Source organism: Mytilus californianus, unplaced genomic scaffold (genome assembly GCF_021869535.1).
Source record: "Mytilus californianus isolate M0D057914Y unplaced genomic scaffold, xbMytCali1.0.p SCAF_6, whole genome shotgun sequence".
Lineage (NCBI taxonomy): Eukaryota > Metazoa > Mollusca > Bivalvia > Mytilida > Mytilidae > Mytilus > Mytilus californianus.
The window spans coordinates 98182637-98200905 of record NW_026262712.1 but is presented as its reverse complement, the minus strand read 5'-3'; the positions used below and the strand labels follow the sequence as shown (position 1 = coordinate 98200905).

Sequence of the window (18269 nt, the reverse complement as noted above, 5' to 3'; positions counted from 1 at the left end):
CAAGTGCAGTATAACATTGTCATTTATTTACTTGATGTTGCAGAATTATTTGTAAATTTAAGTTGAATGTGGTCTCCCGTCATTATATAAACCACCCTATAAACCTCAAGGTTTTGGGGGTATATCTTAAATCTGGAAACTACTTTTCATTTTTATTAAAAAGTAGATCTGGCAAAAAGGTGAAAGGACTGGCAAAACTTTCTTACAGCACCTAAATTTCGCATATATTACACAAAAATCTAAACACTTAGTCACACCTACCCCAACTATAATTAAACTGTAGGGTGATCATATGGGATCTAGAAAGGCAATTAGTTCCTGTCCAACTAGTGACACCAGCTGCAGTTTACATAAGTTTTGAGAAAATACAAAACTGACAGAACGTTTAAAACGGTACACAAATTAAATGTACAATTGCTCGTCAGTGAATAAACCAAATAAAACAGCTAGCACATATTCTACAAAGAAAGAAACACATTTAAGATGGAAACCTATCTGGGGTTGATATAATGTGATTATAACATGCCTAAATATTCAATATTGTGTTGATGAAAAACCCAATACATTAAGGAGCTTGGTGGTGAAAAACCCAATTTGATATTTGCTTGAGGGGTGAATTGGAATTGATAATGCAATTAAAAAACTTTATCACCCAATTATATAAAAAAATGGTGGGTAAAAACCCCAATTTGTGAATTCTTATCTGGAGCTCTGAGTTTATCAACCTAAAAGAAACTTTTGCATTTAAATTTAAAAGTTTTCGTAAAGGAGTCATGAGTCCAAATTTTTCTAGGCCTGTTAATATGGTTAGCTGTTTTACATTTAATCAACTTTGAGTCAATTCATGTGGAATATGTCTGTTCATAAATTCATAGTAATACAAATGGTAGTTATGTAACAAAATCTAGCCTCTAAACTTTTAATTGTGTCACGGTGGATTTGAATGGCAAGTCACGATCCTATTCCCTTAGTTGTGACATTTTAACCGAGTCACGGTGGATTCAAATGGCAAGTGATCCTATTCCCTTAGTTGTGACATTTTGACTGAGCCATGGTGGATTCAGATGGCAAGTGATCCTATTCCCTTAGTTGTGACATTTTGACTGAGTCACGGTGGATTCAGATGGCAAGTGATGCATGCATATAGCAAGAGACACCTACCCTGTTAATGTACCCAGTGTCACTCTGTTAGGAGTTAATGTGATACCCTCAGGTTAAGTTTTTCTCTGTTAGGAGTTAATGTGATACCCTCAGTCAATGTACCCAGTGTCACTCTGTTAGGAGTTAATGTGATACCCTCAGGTTTAGTTTTTCTCTGTTAGGAGTTAATGTGATACCCTCAGGTTTAGTTTTTCTCTGTTAGGAGTTAATGTGATACCCTCAGTCAATGTACCCAGTGTCACTCTGTTAGGAGTTAATGTGATACCCTCAGGTTTAATTTTTCTCTGTTAGGAGTTAATGTGATACCCTCAGTCAATGTACCCAGTGTCACTCTGTTAGGAGTTAATGTGATACCCTCAGGTTTAGTTTTTCTCTGTTAGGAGTTAATGTGATACCCTCAGTCAATGTACCCAGTGTCACTCTGTTAGGAGTAAATGTGATACCCTCAGGTTTAGTTTTTCTCTGTTAGGAGTTAATGTGATACCCTCAGTCAATGTACCCAGTGTCACTCTGTTAGGAGTTAATGTGATACCCTCAGGTTTAGTTTTTCTCTGTTAGGAGTTAATGTGATACCCTCAGTCAATGTACCCAGTGTCACTCTGTTAGGAGTTAATGTGATACCCTCAGGTTTAGTTTTTCTCTGTTAGGAGTTAATGTGATACCCTCAGTCAATGTACCCAGTGTCACTCTGTTAGGAGTTAATGTGATACCCTCAGGTTTAGTTTTCCTCTGTTAGGAGTTAATGTGATACCCTCAGTCAATGTACCCAGTGTCACTCTGTTAGGAGTTAATGTGATACCCTCAGGTTTAGTTTTTCTCTGTTAGGAGTTAATGTGATACCCTCAGGTTTAGTTTTCCTCTGTTAGGAGTTAATGTGATACCCTCAGGTTTAGTTTTTCTCTGTTAGGAGTTAATGTGATACCCTCAGGTTTAGTTTTCCTCTGTTAGGAGTTAATGTGATACCCTCAGGTTTAGTTTTCCTCTGTTTAAGGAGTTAATGTGATACCCTCAGGTTTAGTTTTCCTCCGTTAGGAGTTAATGTGATACCCTCAGGTTTAGTTTACCTCTGTTAGGAGTTAATGTGATACCCTCAGGTTTAGTTTTCCTCTGTTAGGAGTTAATGTGATACCCTCAGGTTTAGGTTTCCTCTGTTAGGAGTTAATGTGATACCCTCAGGTTTAGGTTTCCTCTGTTAGGAGTTAATGTGATACCCTCAGGTTTAGTTTTCCTCTGTTAGGAGTTAATGTGATACCCTCAGGTTTAGTTTTCCTCTGTTAGGAGTTAATGTGATATTTTGAACATTGGTAAACTTAACTGTTTACTCCAACCTATTAAACAGATTACTGAATGTTTGTAGAGAGAAAACAAACAGATGATATTACAAACAGATTAAGCATAAAAAATTAATGACTGCTTCCTTCATAAGTTCATAATGAACTCTGAATCGCCAGCATGAAAATACATAAATTTGTCCTAATCAACAACACATCTAGTATGTGAGTATACCATTCCTATTATTCTGTATTTACTAGATACTTTACAAGCCCAGCTTTTTGGGTATAAGTTATACTGTATCTTAAGAATGTATAAAATGGTTTTTCTTCAGTACTGCATACAAACAATGTAGGAATCGAAACACTTTTAAATGATTTTATTACACATCAGAGCATTCTCTCCATGTATGGATATATATGTGTGTAAATGCTTTCATCATGCCACATCTCCTTACATCTAGTTTGCATATAAAAGTCTTGTAAAACACTTAAAATGTGCGAGTCTTCCAAAGACTTAAATGTCACCTGTTGTCTCCAAATAATATTTGCAGAAATGGGGAAGTCCATGTTTTGGTATGGTAAACCCCAGATATTGATCATATCATCAATTTAAATGGAAATTGAACAACTTCAAGTTCTAGAAAAGTTGGTGACAATTTATAAAAATTGTTCCTGGAGTTGTAGTTTAACACACTAATATAAGAAGAAATGGCTAATTAAGTTCATGTTTTAGTATGCGAAACCACAAAAAATCATTCAGAGGTGCATAAGGAAGAATTTATTACAGTTATGGCAATTCAGAATATAAGGGGCAGCGGGCATGACCCCAAGAACAAAACTTATTGTGCACTCTCAGGAGAGGCCTTTCCATGACAAGAATATATTTGGATTAGGAGTAGGGGTCTGAATAGTTTTTAAAATATATTTTACAAATTAGGATAAAATGGGGGCAGGGACATTCAACCCTAGAGACAACACCTATGGTACACTATAAAAGTCATGCCATTACAATTAGGAATATATATGGTTTAGGAGTGGGGTACAGTTTTGGAGTTATGAAGAGGAGCAGGATCATCACCAAAAATGGCCAAATCCTAGGGTGCACCGACAAGGTCATTGGAAACAATAATTTACGGTTTTCAGGGTTATGTCCCTAAAAATATAAAATATTTGACAGGTTCAATGTTCAGGTTAGATTCATTTTTAATGGTATGAGACACACCATCTTGGGTCACAGATCCATCCATGCACAAAATATCAATAAAAATCATTAAATCTATACCATTGGCAGCTTTCATTTTGTTTTGTGCAAATGAACATTGTATTCAAATTTCCGAAGGATCAGTCTTATTGGCATATGGTAAAAAAAAAATTGTCTGCAGATAGACATTGCTGTTAACACATCCATAACATAAATATGACAACCAAAAATGATGGTCCTACAAAAAGGTGTTACTAAATTGTTACAATTTACCTTTATAATTCATTATCTAATCAACCAAACATAAATAATGTTGAAGAACTTCATTTTCTTCAGGTACAATTTCAATTATGGCTTTATTGTATTGTATGTAAAATTACACAAAAAATAAAATTCTGGAAAGATTTTCAATTTTCTATCTGAAAACAATAGAGTTTACTATGTACAAATGAAAAGTCTTTTTTTTTATATTATGTTTTAGATACCAAAAGAACTTTTTAAATCCATTTCATATGTCAAAAACATGAACATACACTAAATTACTGTCATTTCTCTATCTATGAAATAATGCGTTTTTTCTCTTGCTATCTTGATTATCAAATAATATGACAGTTCTGAAAATTAAAATTTAGAAAAAGTCCAACTTAAAAGTTTGAAGAATGAACATGTTGAAATTTGATTTGTAAAAACATTTTAAATATTGCTACATATAAATGTTCAGAAAACTGAATAAACTGAAAAACTAATAATACTATTTCATTTAATAGAAATTAATTTAATTTTTTCTATATCTTAGTAAATAAAATAAAAAAAATAAATATTAACTTACCAGTATTATCTACCTGGAGTTCAGTTTCCGTCATCTCTCCTGAAATAACCAATCAAATTCACTCTTGTTAAAGAAAAAAAAACTTTTCAAAAGTACAAACAATATTGTAGTTAATCTTTCTATTAAATTACAATATCTCTCTATAAGATATATATCAGGGAATTTAAATGCTTTTACAGTCAAATACAAAGGAAGTTTCACTTTTCAAATATGCTGTATCTATTGAAGTCTATTTTCCATTTGCTACATTTATAAAACATGCAGTGAAAAATCAATAAAAAGTTTTGACAAGAAAGAGATGTATCACCTGCAATCTGCCTGTGGGCTGGGTTAGGCGATCAGTAATTAATCAGGTGATTGGCTCTGTCAGGTAGGGGTGTGACAATAACGGTAAAATTCATGATCAGATCAAGAGATTTCTACTTTTATGGAGAAAATAAATTCATAAAATTATTGAAGCAATGTAGCTGTTTGATAATTTTACAACTTTTTCATCACCTGTGTTGATCATTATAATTTCTGCTTTTATTTCAACAATATCAAATTCTTCATTTGGAAAATTGCATATTAATTTGAAACTCCAGTTTTTCTGCCATAAAAACACAAACATATCAAAAAATAAAAATTCTGCGAAACCATATTTTTTTTATGGATTTATTTTCTGCTCATTTTTTTATAGGATTTTATCATAAATCCAAAATTGATAACCATAAAATGAAGCAAGATTTTAACCAAAATATCTAGTATCTCCTATACTTCCAGTTATTAATCAGTGTTTTAACCTTAATGAATTTGATTACAAATGTTTTAACCATTATAGAATATTGTAACAGGAAGAAATTCGTCTATCTTGATAATCACTATCTTAATTATAACTTTGTCTAATTCTTAGCTCTTTCCCGACCTGTTGATTGTTCACAATATGAATTCTTCCTTGGTCAAAATTCAATCATGATATGTTTTCCTGTGAATTCTCTATGTTGATGTCACAAAAAAAGGCAACCATGTCTGATGATGTCACATAAAAAGAACACATAATGTTAGAGATCATTGAAAAAGAAATATAAAGTTTGTCTACATATTGCTTCCCATCACTCACCATTATATATATTGAGGCAAAGATTCCACCACCGAATCTCAAGCAATATTTCTCCACTCTCAACAGTCAAATTCTAAATGCTCAAACACTACACTAAGTCTCAAGTTTTGAAGTAAAAAATGTAACTGTCTCAAGTGGAGAAATGTTGTATCACACTGCATGCAGTGGTTGAATTTATATTCATTCCAATTTATAACTTAGTTAAGGTAAACTGGTTTCAAATGATCTTCATGGTCTTGTGTATATAATCATTTAATTAGCACCAATATTTTTTTAATATTTAGATTTTTTTTAAACAGAACTTGATTTTTATAGTTTGTTCTTATGTTGTGCTGGTACACCGCTGTCAGGCGGTATGAAAGGGTGTTTATGTTGTGCTGGTACACTGCTGTCAGGCGGTATGAAAGGCTGTTTGATACTCTCTGAAGTCATTTAAACATCTATGGTTTTAAAATTTGCCTCAAATTCAGATTGATGCCCCATTCTAAAAACCCAGAGAAATGACAATAGTCATTGAATTTAGTGAACAATCAATGTAATTATATATTAGTTTTGATGTCACTATCATGTCTCTGGCAAAATAAGTATGAGGCCTTATCTAAAGTGATATTTTACCAAGTTTGATATCTTTGTACAAGAAATCTTGTAGCAAAAAATCTTTTTGGCTAAAGCCTCATATCGAAATGTAAAAGGCAAGATCTCAAAAATGAGGCTTGGTTGCTGTCTGCTATACTTTTGCTAATTTGTCACGTTTTTTAAAAAAAATCAAGGCATTGTTTTTCTCTTTTGAATTGTTTCACATTACTTCATGTGATGGCCTTTCATACATAATAGGTTACTACACATATACGATTGTGTTTTTCACTTTGTCGCAGCCCCTGTATATTTTTAGGCCCGAGAACACAGTTATTTCATAGTGCATTTCTTTTAGACAATAAATTCAAATTAAAAAAATCGCACCTGCTCTATCTCAAAAAGATTTTTACAGTGTAGTGTACTACTATTGATACAAATAATATCAAAATTATAGAAACTTCTACCAGCTCTAACTCAAAATAATGACAATTCTGTGTTAAAGGGGGCTAAATTTCAGTTTGACAGCTTCAGACATTCTCTAATTTTTGACCTTTTTTTACTGGACCAAATCACTACTTAACATAAAGATTCAGCACCCAAATTTTTTTAACATGTAATTTCATCCCCTTACTTAATATTTCATGCATAAAATATCAAGAAATAAATTGGGAAAGTGCATAAAAAAAAAATGCAAGTTATACACTGTTCACACTAGGGACTATATTCGTAGACAACGAAAACCAAAGGACGATAACTGTGTCCTTGGACCTAATAGGATAGAAAGACTTGACCAATTTTAATAAAACTTTGCATGACTTAAGCTTAGGAAATTATAAGATAGTTGGACAAGTTTCATGGCCATAGGATATATATTATAGAAACTAGGGTCATTTTAATATTGAAATTTGGATGTTTATTTTTGACGTTTAAATCAAATATTTTCAACTGTCAAGATTTTGGCCTAAAAAATTTAAATATTGCAAAAATTTGCTTTTTAAATACTCTTGAATATAATATAATAAGTATTAAAATCAACGAAACACTCATTTGATTTATCAGATTTATCACAGTTATTCAAAAGTCAAATTCTTATGAGCCTGTGCCTGAAAATAGAGATTTTCGAATTAAGGGAAGCCTTACATAAACATGCATTTTTTTCAACCAATTTGAAGTTTTTGAAGTTTTTTAACCATACATTATTCTTCCATATATATTAAATGTACTTTAAATGTAAAGAAAAGTTACAAAAATTCGTAAGGGTTCCGCGGAACCCAGTGTCTCACCTACTTTTGCTGTTAATCGCAGGCTCAACAAAAATGAGGAAAAAAATTAATAAAAATATTCCTCTCTATACTATCTTTTGATTGTAAGTAGCTTCTGTCCAAGTTTGGTAAAAATCCAGGATGGTATTTGAATCTAATAAATGAGTTTAAAACTTTAACTGCAGACTGTATGTAAAGTTAACTGGAAGAAAAACTAAGTCCATTTATAAGTAAAATACGGAAAAATGGAACAAAATTTTATCAAAGTTTCCTTCTAGATACTAGCTTTTGATCATAAACAAGCTTCTGTCCAAGTGTGGTACAAATCCAGGATAGTTTAAGAAAGTTGTTAAAATTTTAAAAACTTTAATCACAGAGTGAATGTAATGTTAACTGGCAGAAAAACTAAGTCCATTTATAAGTAAAATACGGAAAAAATGGAATTTTTTTTTTACAAAATTTACCTCTAGATACTATCTTATGATCATAAACAAGCTTCTTTCCAAGTTTTGTAGAAATCCAGGATAGTTTAAGAAAGTAATTAAAATTTCAAAAACTTTAACCACAGAGTGAATGTAATGTTTCCTGGCAGAAAAACTAAGTCCATTTATAAGTAAAATACGGAAAAAATGGACTTTTTTTTTTACAAAATTTACTTTTGAATATAATCTTATGATCATAAACAAGCTTCTGCCCAAGTTTGGTAGAAATCCAGGATAGTTTAAGAAAGTTATTAAAATTTCAAAAACTTTAACCACAGAGTGAATATTTGTGGACGCCAACGACGGAATGTAGGATCGCTATGTCTCGCTTTTTCGACAAAAGTCGAAGGCTCGACAAAAAGCATACCACATGAGTATATAAAATGCTTCGCTGGGCGCAGCTTGATACGACCGCAGAGGTCGAACCCTGAACAGTTGGGGCAAGTATGGACACAACATTCAAGCTTGATACAGCTCTGAATTTGGATTGTGATTAAATATTTGACACAGCATAGGTTTCTGACACAGAAAGAATGTGGTCTAAGAACTTCAATTTTTTTAATTTACCTATTATGGTCCAATGTCCAAAATCAAAATACATGGTTAGATTCAGCATATCAAAGAACCCCATATATTCAATTTTTGTTGAAATCAAACTAAGTTTAATTTTGGACCCTTTGGACCTTAATGTAGACCAATTTAAAAAACAGGACCCAAAATTAAAAATCTAAAAACAATGTTAGATTTGGCATATCAAAGAACCCCAATAATTCAATTTTTGATGAAATCAAACAAAGTTTAATTTTGGACCCTTTTGACCTCAATATTAACCAATTTGATAGCGGGCCCACAAATAAAAAATCTAAATACTGGTAAGATTCAGCATATCAAAGAACCCCATATATTCATTTTTTGTTGAAATCAAACAAAGTTTAATTTTGGACCCCAATTTGGACCAACTTGAAAACTGGGCCAAAAATCTAAAATCTAAATACATGTTTAGATTCAGCATATCAAAGAACCCCATATATTCAATTTTTGTTGAAATCAAACAAAGTTTTATTTTGGACCCCAACTTGGACCAACTTGAAAACGGGCCCCATAATCAAAAATCTAAACACATGTATAGATTCAGCATTTCAAAGAACCCCAAAAATTCAATTTTTGTTAAAATCAAACTCAGTTTAATTTTGGACCCTTTGGACCTTAATGTAGACCAATTTAAAAAACGGGACCCAAAATTAAAAATCTAAATACACGGTTAGATTTGGCATATCAAAGAACCCAAATAATTCAATTTTTGATGAAATCAAACAAAGTTTAATTTTGGACCCTTTTGACCTCAATATGAACCAATTTGATAGCGGGCCCACAAATAAAAAATCTAAATACATGGTAAGATTCAGCATATCAAAGAACCCCATATATTCAATTTTTGTTGAAATCAAACAAAGTTTAATTTTGGACCCCAACTTAGACAAACTTGAAAACTGGGCCCATAATCAAAAATCTAAACACATGTTTAGATTCAGCATATCAAAGAACCCCAAGAATTCAATTTTTGTTAAAATCAAACTAAGTTTAATTTTGGACCCTTTTGACCTCAATATGAACCAATTTGATAGCGGGGTCCACAAATAAAAAATCTAAATACATGGTTAGATTCAGCATATCAAAGAACCCCATATATTCAATTTTTGTTGAAATCAAACAAAGTTTAATTTTGGACCCCAATTTGGACCAACTTGAAAACTGGGCCAAAAATCAAAAATCTAAATACATGTTTAGATTCAGCATATCAAAGAACCCCATATATTCAATTTTTGTTAAAATCAAACAAAGTTTAATTTTGGACCCTTTGGACCTTAATGTAGACCAATTTGAAAACTGGACCCAAAATTAAAAATCTAAATACACAGTTAGATTCGGCATAACAAATAAATAAATGTGGTCAAAGATTTTACAAATCTAATGCGCCATACTGGTCTTCCTTTATAAATATGCATTTCTTCAAACATAATTTAAAAGCAGTGTAAGGGAAGTAACCAAAACGTTGTATTTGGATTACCTCCCTTACACTGTTTTAAATTATCTTAATTGTTCATTAACCATTACTTTATACATAATTTAAAAGCAGTGTAAGGGAGATAATTTCAATGATGTATTTGATTTATCTCCCTTACACTGCTTTAAATTATGTTTTGTACTAAAGTATTTGTCCATTAATGAGGACAACCTTGTTTTTCCCCCTTTTTTGCCCCTTATTCTTAAACGGTTTGAGCAATAACCCCCCAAAGCAAATCCTAACCATCCCTTTGTGGTATGGAAACTTGTAGTATAATTTCAGAAAGATCCATACACCGTTCCACAGTTATTGTCTGGAAACTAGAAAATGCTTATTTTTGGCCCCTAATTCCTTAACTGTTGGTACCATAACCCCCAAAATCGATCCCCACCTTCCTTTTGTGGTATTGAACCTTATGGTAAAATTTCATAGAGATCCATTCACTTAAACTAAAGTTAGAGTGCGAAAACTAATGTGTCTTCGGACGACGACGCCGGACGACGACGATGCCAGACGACGACGACGACGACGCCAACGTCATACCAATATACGACCACAAAATTTTTTTTGCGGTCGTATAAAAATGGTCTTAGGCCATGTAAGACTGAGAATTATTTAGAGTCGATTTAGGCCGTAGCCCATATTTACATATAAAAATGCACACAGAGGCTATAAGAAATGGAAATTTGTTACTTTTTGCTCATTTCTATGCTATGATGTTATGATACAAGACGTCTAATTGCAAAAGAACTCTTGAATTCAACTTTTTTTGCAGACAGTATGGTCTGATGACCAGTTTTTCACTTTTCAATGGAAAACTTGCATGTAGTTTTAGTCTCAATTGGCATATATTTGAACCACTTACTATCCTAAAGAAGAAAATTATGGTAGCATATGAAATGAATAGGGTGTAATGATCATTGTAAAGTGTTTTTTTTTAACAGATTTAGTGAAATATTTGTGATGGACTACAGATTTTATGTACAAAGCTCTTCACATTTCACATACATCAAACAGGCCGTTTAACCAGGGACATAAATACAAATATTCTGCACATTTTTTCTGTGATAATCTACTTTTCTCTAGATTCAGAGTTCACAAATGGTTAATTAAATTTGATTTGAGCATAGAAATACAAATATCAGGAACATAAAAAGCTGTCAGATAGAAATTCAGCATGGCTCTTAGGCATAAAATGGAAACTGCTTTAAAATGCCTATTTTAGCCGCATAATGCCAAAATGGGACATTTTAACAGAATTTCTGTCAAACAAAGATGTAAATCCTTTACTTTTATTGAGTTTGACAAATTGAAACCAGCAAACCATTCAGGAAAGTTGCCAAAGTACAGAATCTACATTTACGGAATTCATCTCTTTAAGGCCCGAGAACACAGTTATTTCATAGTGCATTTCTTTTAGACAATAAATTCAAATTAAAAAAATCGCACCTGCTCTATCTCAAAAAGATTTTTACAGTGTAGTGTACTACTATTGATTCAAATAATATCAAAATTATAGAAACTTCTACCAGCTCTAACTCAAAATATTGACAATTCTGTGTTAAGGGGGGCTAAAATTCAGTTTGACAGCTTCAGACATTTTAATTTTTGACCTTTTTAACTGGACCAAATCACTACTTAACATAAAGATTCAGCACCCAAATTTTTTTAACATGTAATTTCATCCCCTTACTTAATTTATTTCATGCATAAAATATCAAGAAATAAATTGGGAAAGTGCATAAAAAAAAATGCAAGTTATACACTGTTCACACTAGGGACTATATTCGTAGACAACGAAAACCAAAGGACGATAACTGTGTCCTTGGACCATATAGAGTGATCCATAGTTGTTAGTATCCTCATTTATTCTCTAGTGGATAGTTGTTTAAATTGCAACCATACCATCTCCTTATTTTATACTGATTTTGACATTATTTTGTTATTTTCCATAAAATACAATAAGTTTGAAGCCTAAAAGAATATATAATACACAATTAACAAATTAATTTATTGATATTTGATAGACTAATAAATAATGTCTTTGGAATATCTGAAGCAAAGTTAATTGATAGATTTAAAATACTTTTGAATTTTGAATTCAAGTGATGACCAAAAAAGTGGCCTTATCCAATTTTACGTCAATAAATAAAATATTGTATTTAATAAAACTCACAAAATTTCAAATTTTAACTTGCCATGTTAGCCATATCAAATTTGAGTGGATCAAAGTCCAATCAAAAAAATTCAATAAATATGATGCTGCAAAGTTATAGTGGATTTTAAATCTGATCAGGAAGTTTTAATTAATGCATTATTGTATTTAAACAATTAAAAGCCAGAGTGGATTTACATTTAATCATGAAATTTCAATATTTAAATCTGATTTGGAAATTTCAATAGATAAAATGCTGTATCTGACCAACCACACTATTGAAAAATATTCTTAGAACTACAACCTAATCTGAAACAAGAGGCTCCACGGAACTGAATTCCAAATACCAACTTTTTGTTAAGCAGAGAGGTGGCTTATTCTTCCAGGTTTCCAAGGAAAAATCTTTGGTGGTACAATTATAATCAATGGAAAATCATGCTTTTAAAAATTGTGTAAAATTTTAATTCAAATTGTGTAAAATGTTAATTCAAATATAAAAGAGCACTTCATAAACAACAACTAAAGTCACAGTAAACAGCACTAGCTGTTAGAAAACAAATTCTTATTTTGTTTTTAAGTATGAATTATTATGTTGAGTATATTTCAAAGTATCAAATTTAAGAAATCTGAAAGTGTTTAGAAACGTCTTGATAGTCAAAAATATATTGTTTTCAATTTATTTATTTTTCTTGGCATGGGTTATATTAAAAACCTGTTTTTTTTCCTTTTTTTTTTTTTTTAATAATAAACACATCAAGTGTGATAGATAAATTCTAAAAGTAACTGTTAATATAAACCATCATAGCAGGAGAGACTTACCATGACGCAACCTGAGTATTGATCCTTTTGGAGTTCATGCAATTCCTACAGTTTTTGTTTGTTGACCTTATTTGTTTCTTTCTAATTAATTTACTATATATGGACATCGTTAAAGTTCTTTTGCCTTAATTTAACAATGATACATTGGGACATTTACAGTAGCAAATTTTAATTCTTTCCTCAGCAGTATTTGAAGCAATGTACTATGCTAACCAGTGTCCAAGTGTTTTAGGGTGCTGATACATGTATATACTGAATCAGATAATCATTGAGTGTCTCCAGCAGATGCTCCAGGGAAGAAATCCATTAGCTCAATTAGTAAAGTGATGGCTGTGCTATAGGTCCTGGGTTTTGAGGCTGAGCTATGGGTCCTGGGTTTTGAGGCTGTGCTAATTGATTCTGGGTGTTATCCAAGGTGATTAAGTGGTTAAATGGTGGAAGGAAATTTGGTTAAATTGTGGAAGGAAAGTTCATACTTTACTGTAACGTGTATATTCATGTATGCCCTATAATCAGATTATAAATTATGTTGTTCAAATATGTTAACTTGAATGTAAAGACCAGCTTCTCAATGAACAAGACCAATACTGGGTCTGAACATGCCTGCATTGCCACATGTAATTGATTAAGGTTTCATGTATACTGAATCATAACTGATCATTCCCTTTCATTGAAGGCAAGAAAACTTTGACAAGAATTTTTCTTGTACAATGATCCATCGAGTGTTGTCAAATTTCCAAAGACAGGAAGTGGCTGCACTGTAGATGTAAAAATTGCCTATTAGCTACACCTCAACATTATCAATCTGCAGACATTAATATTAAACCATTCCCCTTCATAGAAGCCAAGAAAACTTTGACGAAAATTTTCTTTGTGCAATGAGTATTGAAAAATTTGTAACTATTGGCAAATAGGAAGTGGCTAAACGGAGGATATAAAAATTGCTTACTAACTACAACCCAACACAATCAAGCTGCAGACCAAATATAAAATCATTCGCTTCAATAGCAGCTATAAAAAGTTTGAAGAAAATTTTCCTTGCAGCAAAAAGGAAGTGGCTGCACAGTGTATGTATTAATTGTTTACTCCCTAAAAGTCAACATTATCAAACTGCAGACCAAATATTAAACCATTGCCTGTCATAGAAGCCTAGAAAAGTTTTGTTTTCCTTGTGCATTGAGTGTTGTAAAATTTCATACTATCGGCAAACAGGAAGTGGCTACACTGTGGATGTAAAAATTGCTTATTTGCTACAACACAACATTATCAAGCTGCAGACCAAATATTAAATCATTCCCATTCATAGAAGACAAGAAAACTTTGATGAAAGTTTAACCTACATATGGACATTTGGATGGACAGCACTTACTAGACCTGTTTTGGCCTTGGGTGATGCATGTAACAATATTTAAATCTGTCACCATTAATGGGAACTGTGATAGAGTCAATCTTAATCTTAAATAGCTATGAGAAGGGACAAGGGGGAGATTATAAATCAAATTTAAGACAATATGTTATTTTTTATAATATAAAACAAGTGCTGAAATTAAAATGGCAATACTTTAACATGCAAACTATGCAAAACATGCAAAGTCAATGAACCATGACTAAAGGAACAGGACCAAAAACCTCCATGGAAATGCCAATGATTATACAATTACATACAAAATACCATTGACTTATCATAGATGATTCCCTTTAATCTGACCTAATTAAACACAAACTCTTAACATGAAAACTATGCTAAAGTTTCAAAGTACGGACCATGACTGAGGGGGTGGGGCTACATAATCTTCATGGCAAGGTGATGTTCCTATGTTTATATAACTGCATACTGAATATCATTGAACTACAACTAGTATTATTCCCAGCTGCCACTGGAAACTGCATGCCTTAAAGCCTCTTAATAGACTTCATCAACACCAAACAAAAAAAATTGCTGCTAATTAAACCATTGCTGTATCAGTGTCATGATTTATTTTCTAGAATCAACCCTCCTTAAATCTTTGCTCAAATAAAGTAACTAAGCATGTTTGCTACTCTTGTTTTTGACTTTTTGTTAGATTTTGGGAATACTCTAGTTTTATCCATCATCAGAGTGAGTAGTGCCAATAAAAAGATTTGCCCGCAAAACCCTACATTTCTTTTCATTGATTTATTACATATAGTTTAAAAAGCCATTTTTGAAAATGTTATAAAATATAGAGAGAACCTGATTCAAGCCAAATTTTCCATTGATTATATCCACAAACCGTTAATTTTTTTCTGCTTTTTAAGTTCCTTTACTTATTTACTATAAATTTAGTCTTTTAATAAAATGCTTCGCTGAGCGCAGCCTGATACGACCGCAGAGGTCGAAGCCTGAACAGTTGGGGCAAATTTGGACACAATATTCAAGCTTGACACTGTTTGAATTTGGATTGTGATCAAATTTTGACATAATATATGTTAACTATTGTGTTTTCTATTATTTTGTTTATATTATTTTCAGGTACATGTTACTTGGTGGGTTTTGTTTATAGATTAGTAAAGACATTAGATTAGACAATAGATTTTATATTGAAGCCATAATTAATCAGCTAACAGTGGTAGCAGAGCTAATAAAGATGGCAACAGCACCTAGTTACAAGAACCCACCAGGTTTGACCAAAGATAAGAGTTATCAACAATGGAAAAATGAGGTAAAAATGTGGCAACTCGTGACTGATCTGGACAAGAAGAAGAGAGGTTTGGCTTTAGCTTTGTCATTACAAGAAAAACCAAGGGAAGTAGCCCTAGAAGTAGATCCCAGTGATTTAGATGTTGATGAAGGAGTAGATAAGCTAATAACTGAGTTGGACAAGCTTTTTGAGAAGGATAAAATTGATCAGGCTTATGCTGCTTATACTGTATTTGATCAGTTCCACAGAGGAGAGGATGTAAGCATGTCTGATTATATCATTGAATTTGAGCAGAGATATAATAAATGTAAGAAATATGATATGGGACTTCCAGACGCAATTCTAGCTTTTAAACTTCTGGACAATGCTGGATTAAGTCAAGGTTATTGTCAGCTGGCACTAACTGCATGTTCTGACCTTAAATTCGACACAATGAAATCTGCTTTGAATAGGATATTTGCATCAAAATCTTAAAATGTTCCTGGAGAACGAGACTCTGTTGTAACTGTTAAAGAAGAATCAGCTTTTGTCAGTGATGGCTATTATCAGAGAGGTCGAAGTTCAAGAAGAAATTTTCCTCGTAATCGAGCTGATAGATCTACCAACTTTAGTAGACTTAAGACTAAAATGAATCCAGTCTTTAATGGTAATGTCTCAAGATGTAAAATATGTGATTCCAAATTTCATTGGGTCAAAGATTGTCCTCACAAGCAGCTTGATGTAAATTTAACAGAACATGAGAGTGATGAATTAAATGAAACTGTAAATATAACATTATTTACCTCAGCACAGGAATTTAAGCCTCTAATGGTGTTTGTCGCAGAAGCCTACAATGCCGCAGTTATTGATACTGCATGTTCTAAGACAGTATGTGGTTATAAATGGTTGTATGCAGAATCACTTGATCCAGGGCTTGATCAAATTACTTGTTTTGAAAGTCATGTACCATTCAAGTTTGGTGATGGACAAACAGTATACTCATATCAGAAAGTGAAAATACCAGCACTTATTGAGTCAGTTAAGTGCTCAATTGAAACAGAAGTAGTGGATTGTGAAATACCGTTATTGTTAAGTAAAACCTCTCTGAAGCGAGCAAGCACTATCCTTGATCTCAGCAATGACAAGGTTACCATGTTTGGACAGTTAGTGGATGTGAACCTAACTTCAAGTGGTCATTACTGTATCAACATTAAAGACAAGCAATATAAAAACAGAATGAGAGTGAGGAGGTTTTGTGCATTGATACAAAATTATCTTTAAAAAAGAAAAGGGAGATTCTATTGAAGTTGCACAAGCAGTTTGGACATGCATCATCAGATAAACTTTTATCCCTTTTGCAAAGTGCTGGTTCTGTTGATTCTGAAACAAAGACAATTCTTAAAGATATCTGCTCAAAGTGTTTAATTTGCCACAAGTTCAAACATCCAGAAGCCAAACCAGTGGTCACATGCAAATGATTTCAATCAAATTGTGGCAATGGACCTTCATGAAATTGACCATAACTTTTATTATCTACATATTATTGACTTATTCAGCAGATTGAGTGCAGCTGCTATCATCAGTAGAAAGGATTCTAAAGTTATTGTAGACAAGTTCATGCAGATATGGGTTGGTGTTTATGGTGCATCTGAAGTTGGTGTTTATGGTGCATCTGAAGTTGGTGTTTATGGTGCACCTGAAGTTGGTGTTTATGGTGCATCTGAAGTTGGTGTTTATGGTGCACCTGAAGTTGGTGTTTATGGTGCATCTGAAGTTGGTGTTTATGGTGCATCTGAAGTTGGTGTTTATGGTGCACCTGAAGTTGGTGTTTATGGTGCATCTGAAGTTGGTGTTTATGGTGCATCTGAAGTTGGTGTTTATGGTGCACCTGAAGTTGGTGTTTATGGTGCACCTGAAGTTGGTGTTTATGGTGCATCTGAAGTTGGTGTTTATACAGATAATGGAGAAGAATTTAATTCACAGATATTTAGAGACATGGCAGAAAATTTGAATATGTCAGTAAAAACAACAGCAGGATACAGTCCATGGTCCAATGGAGTAGTTGAAAGACACAATGCAACTCTAACAGAAACCATCAATAAAATGAGAGAGAGCTCTAACCTTCATGGGAGACTGCCGTCAGTTGGGCAATTCATGCTAAGAACAGTTTGTTGAACGTGTATGGCTACAGTCCATATCGAATAGTTTTTGGAAGGAACCCAAACATGCCATCATCTATAGTTAACAAGCCTCCTGCATTAGTAGGTACAACCATTAGTAACGTTATGGGAAAACATCTAGTTAGCTTACACGAAGCTAGAGAAGCATTTATTGCGTCAGAATCCTCTGAGAAAGTTAGAAGGGCACTACGTAAGCAAATCCGGCCTTCAGGAGAAAAATGCAAAAATGGTGACAAAGTTTTCTTCCTTCGAGACAATCAGTGGAAAGGACCTGGCTGGGTAATAGGTCAAGATAATGTAGTTGTTTTTGTAAGATATGGAGGTACATATGTGCCCGTACATGAAAGTAGAATAAAAAGAGACATTGATGTTGAAAGAAAACAAAAGATTACTCATAAGCATACAGCAAAGTCAACTCATGTGCGTAAGTCGCAAGCTGCAACCTATAACAACAACACTGAATCAGATCATGACCTAGTATACTATGAGAGTGATGATGAAGAGCCTCTTCACAATGATACTGACAA

General features: G+C 32.8%; 1 protein-coding gene across 5 annotated transcripts in view; it reads right to left on the bottom strand.

Moving 5' to 3' along the window:
• Nucleotides 1-18269, bottom strand: part of LOC127705441 (LIM domain only protein 3-like) — a 152417-nt gene that overhangs the window by 61513 nt on the left and 72635 nt on the right. For all 5 annotated transcript variants that reach the window (XM_052209756.1, XM_052209761.1, XM_052209758.1 and 2 more), the window contains one exon: nucleotides 4466-4504. In XM_052209756.1, the coding sequence (XP_052065716.1) occupies nucleotides 4466-4504 (39 nt within the window). The remainder of the gene's footprint in view (nucleotides 1-4465; nucleotides 4505-18269) is intronic.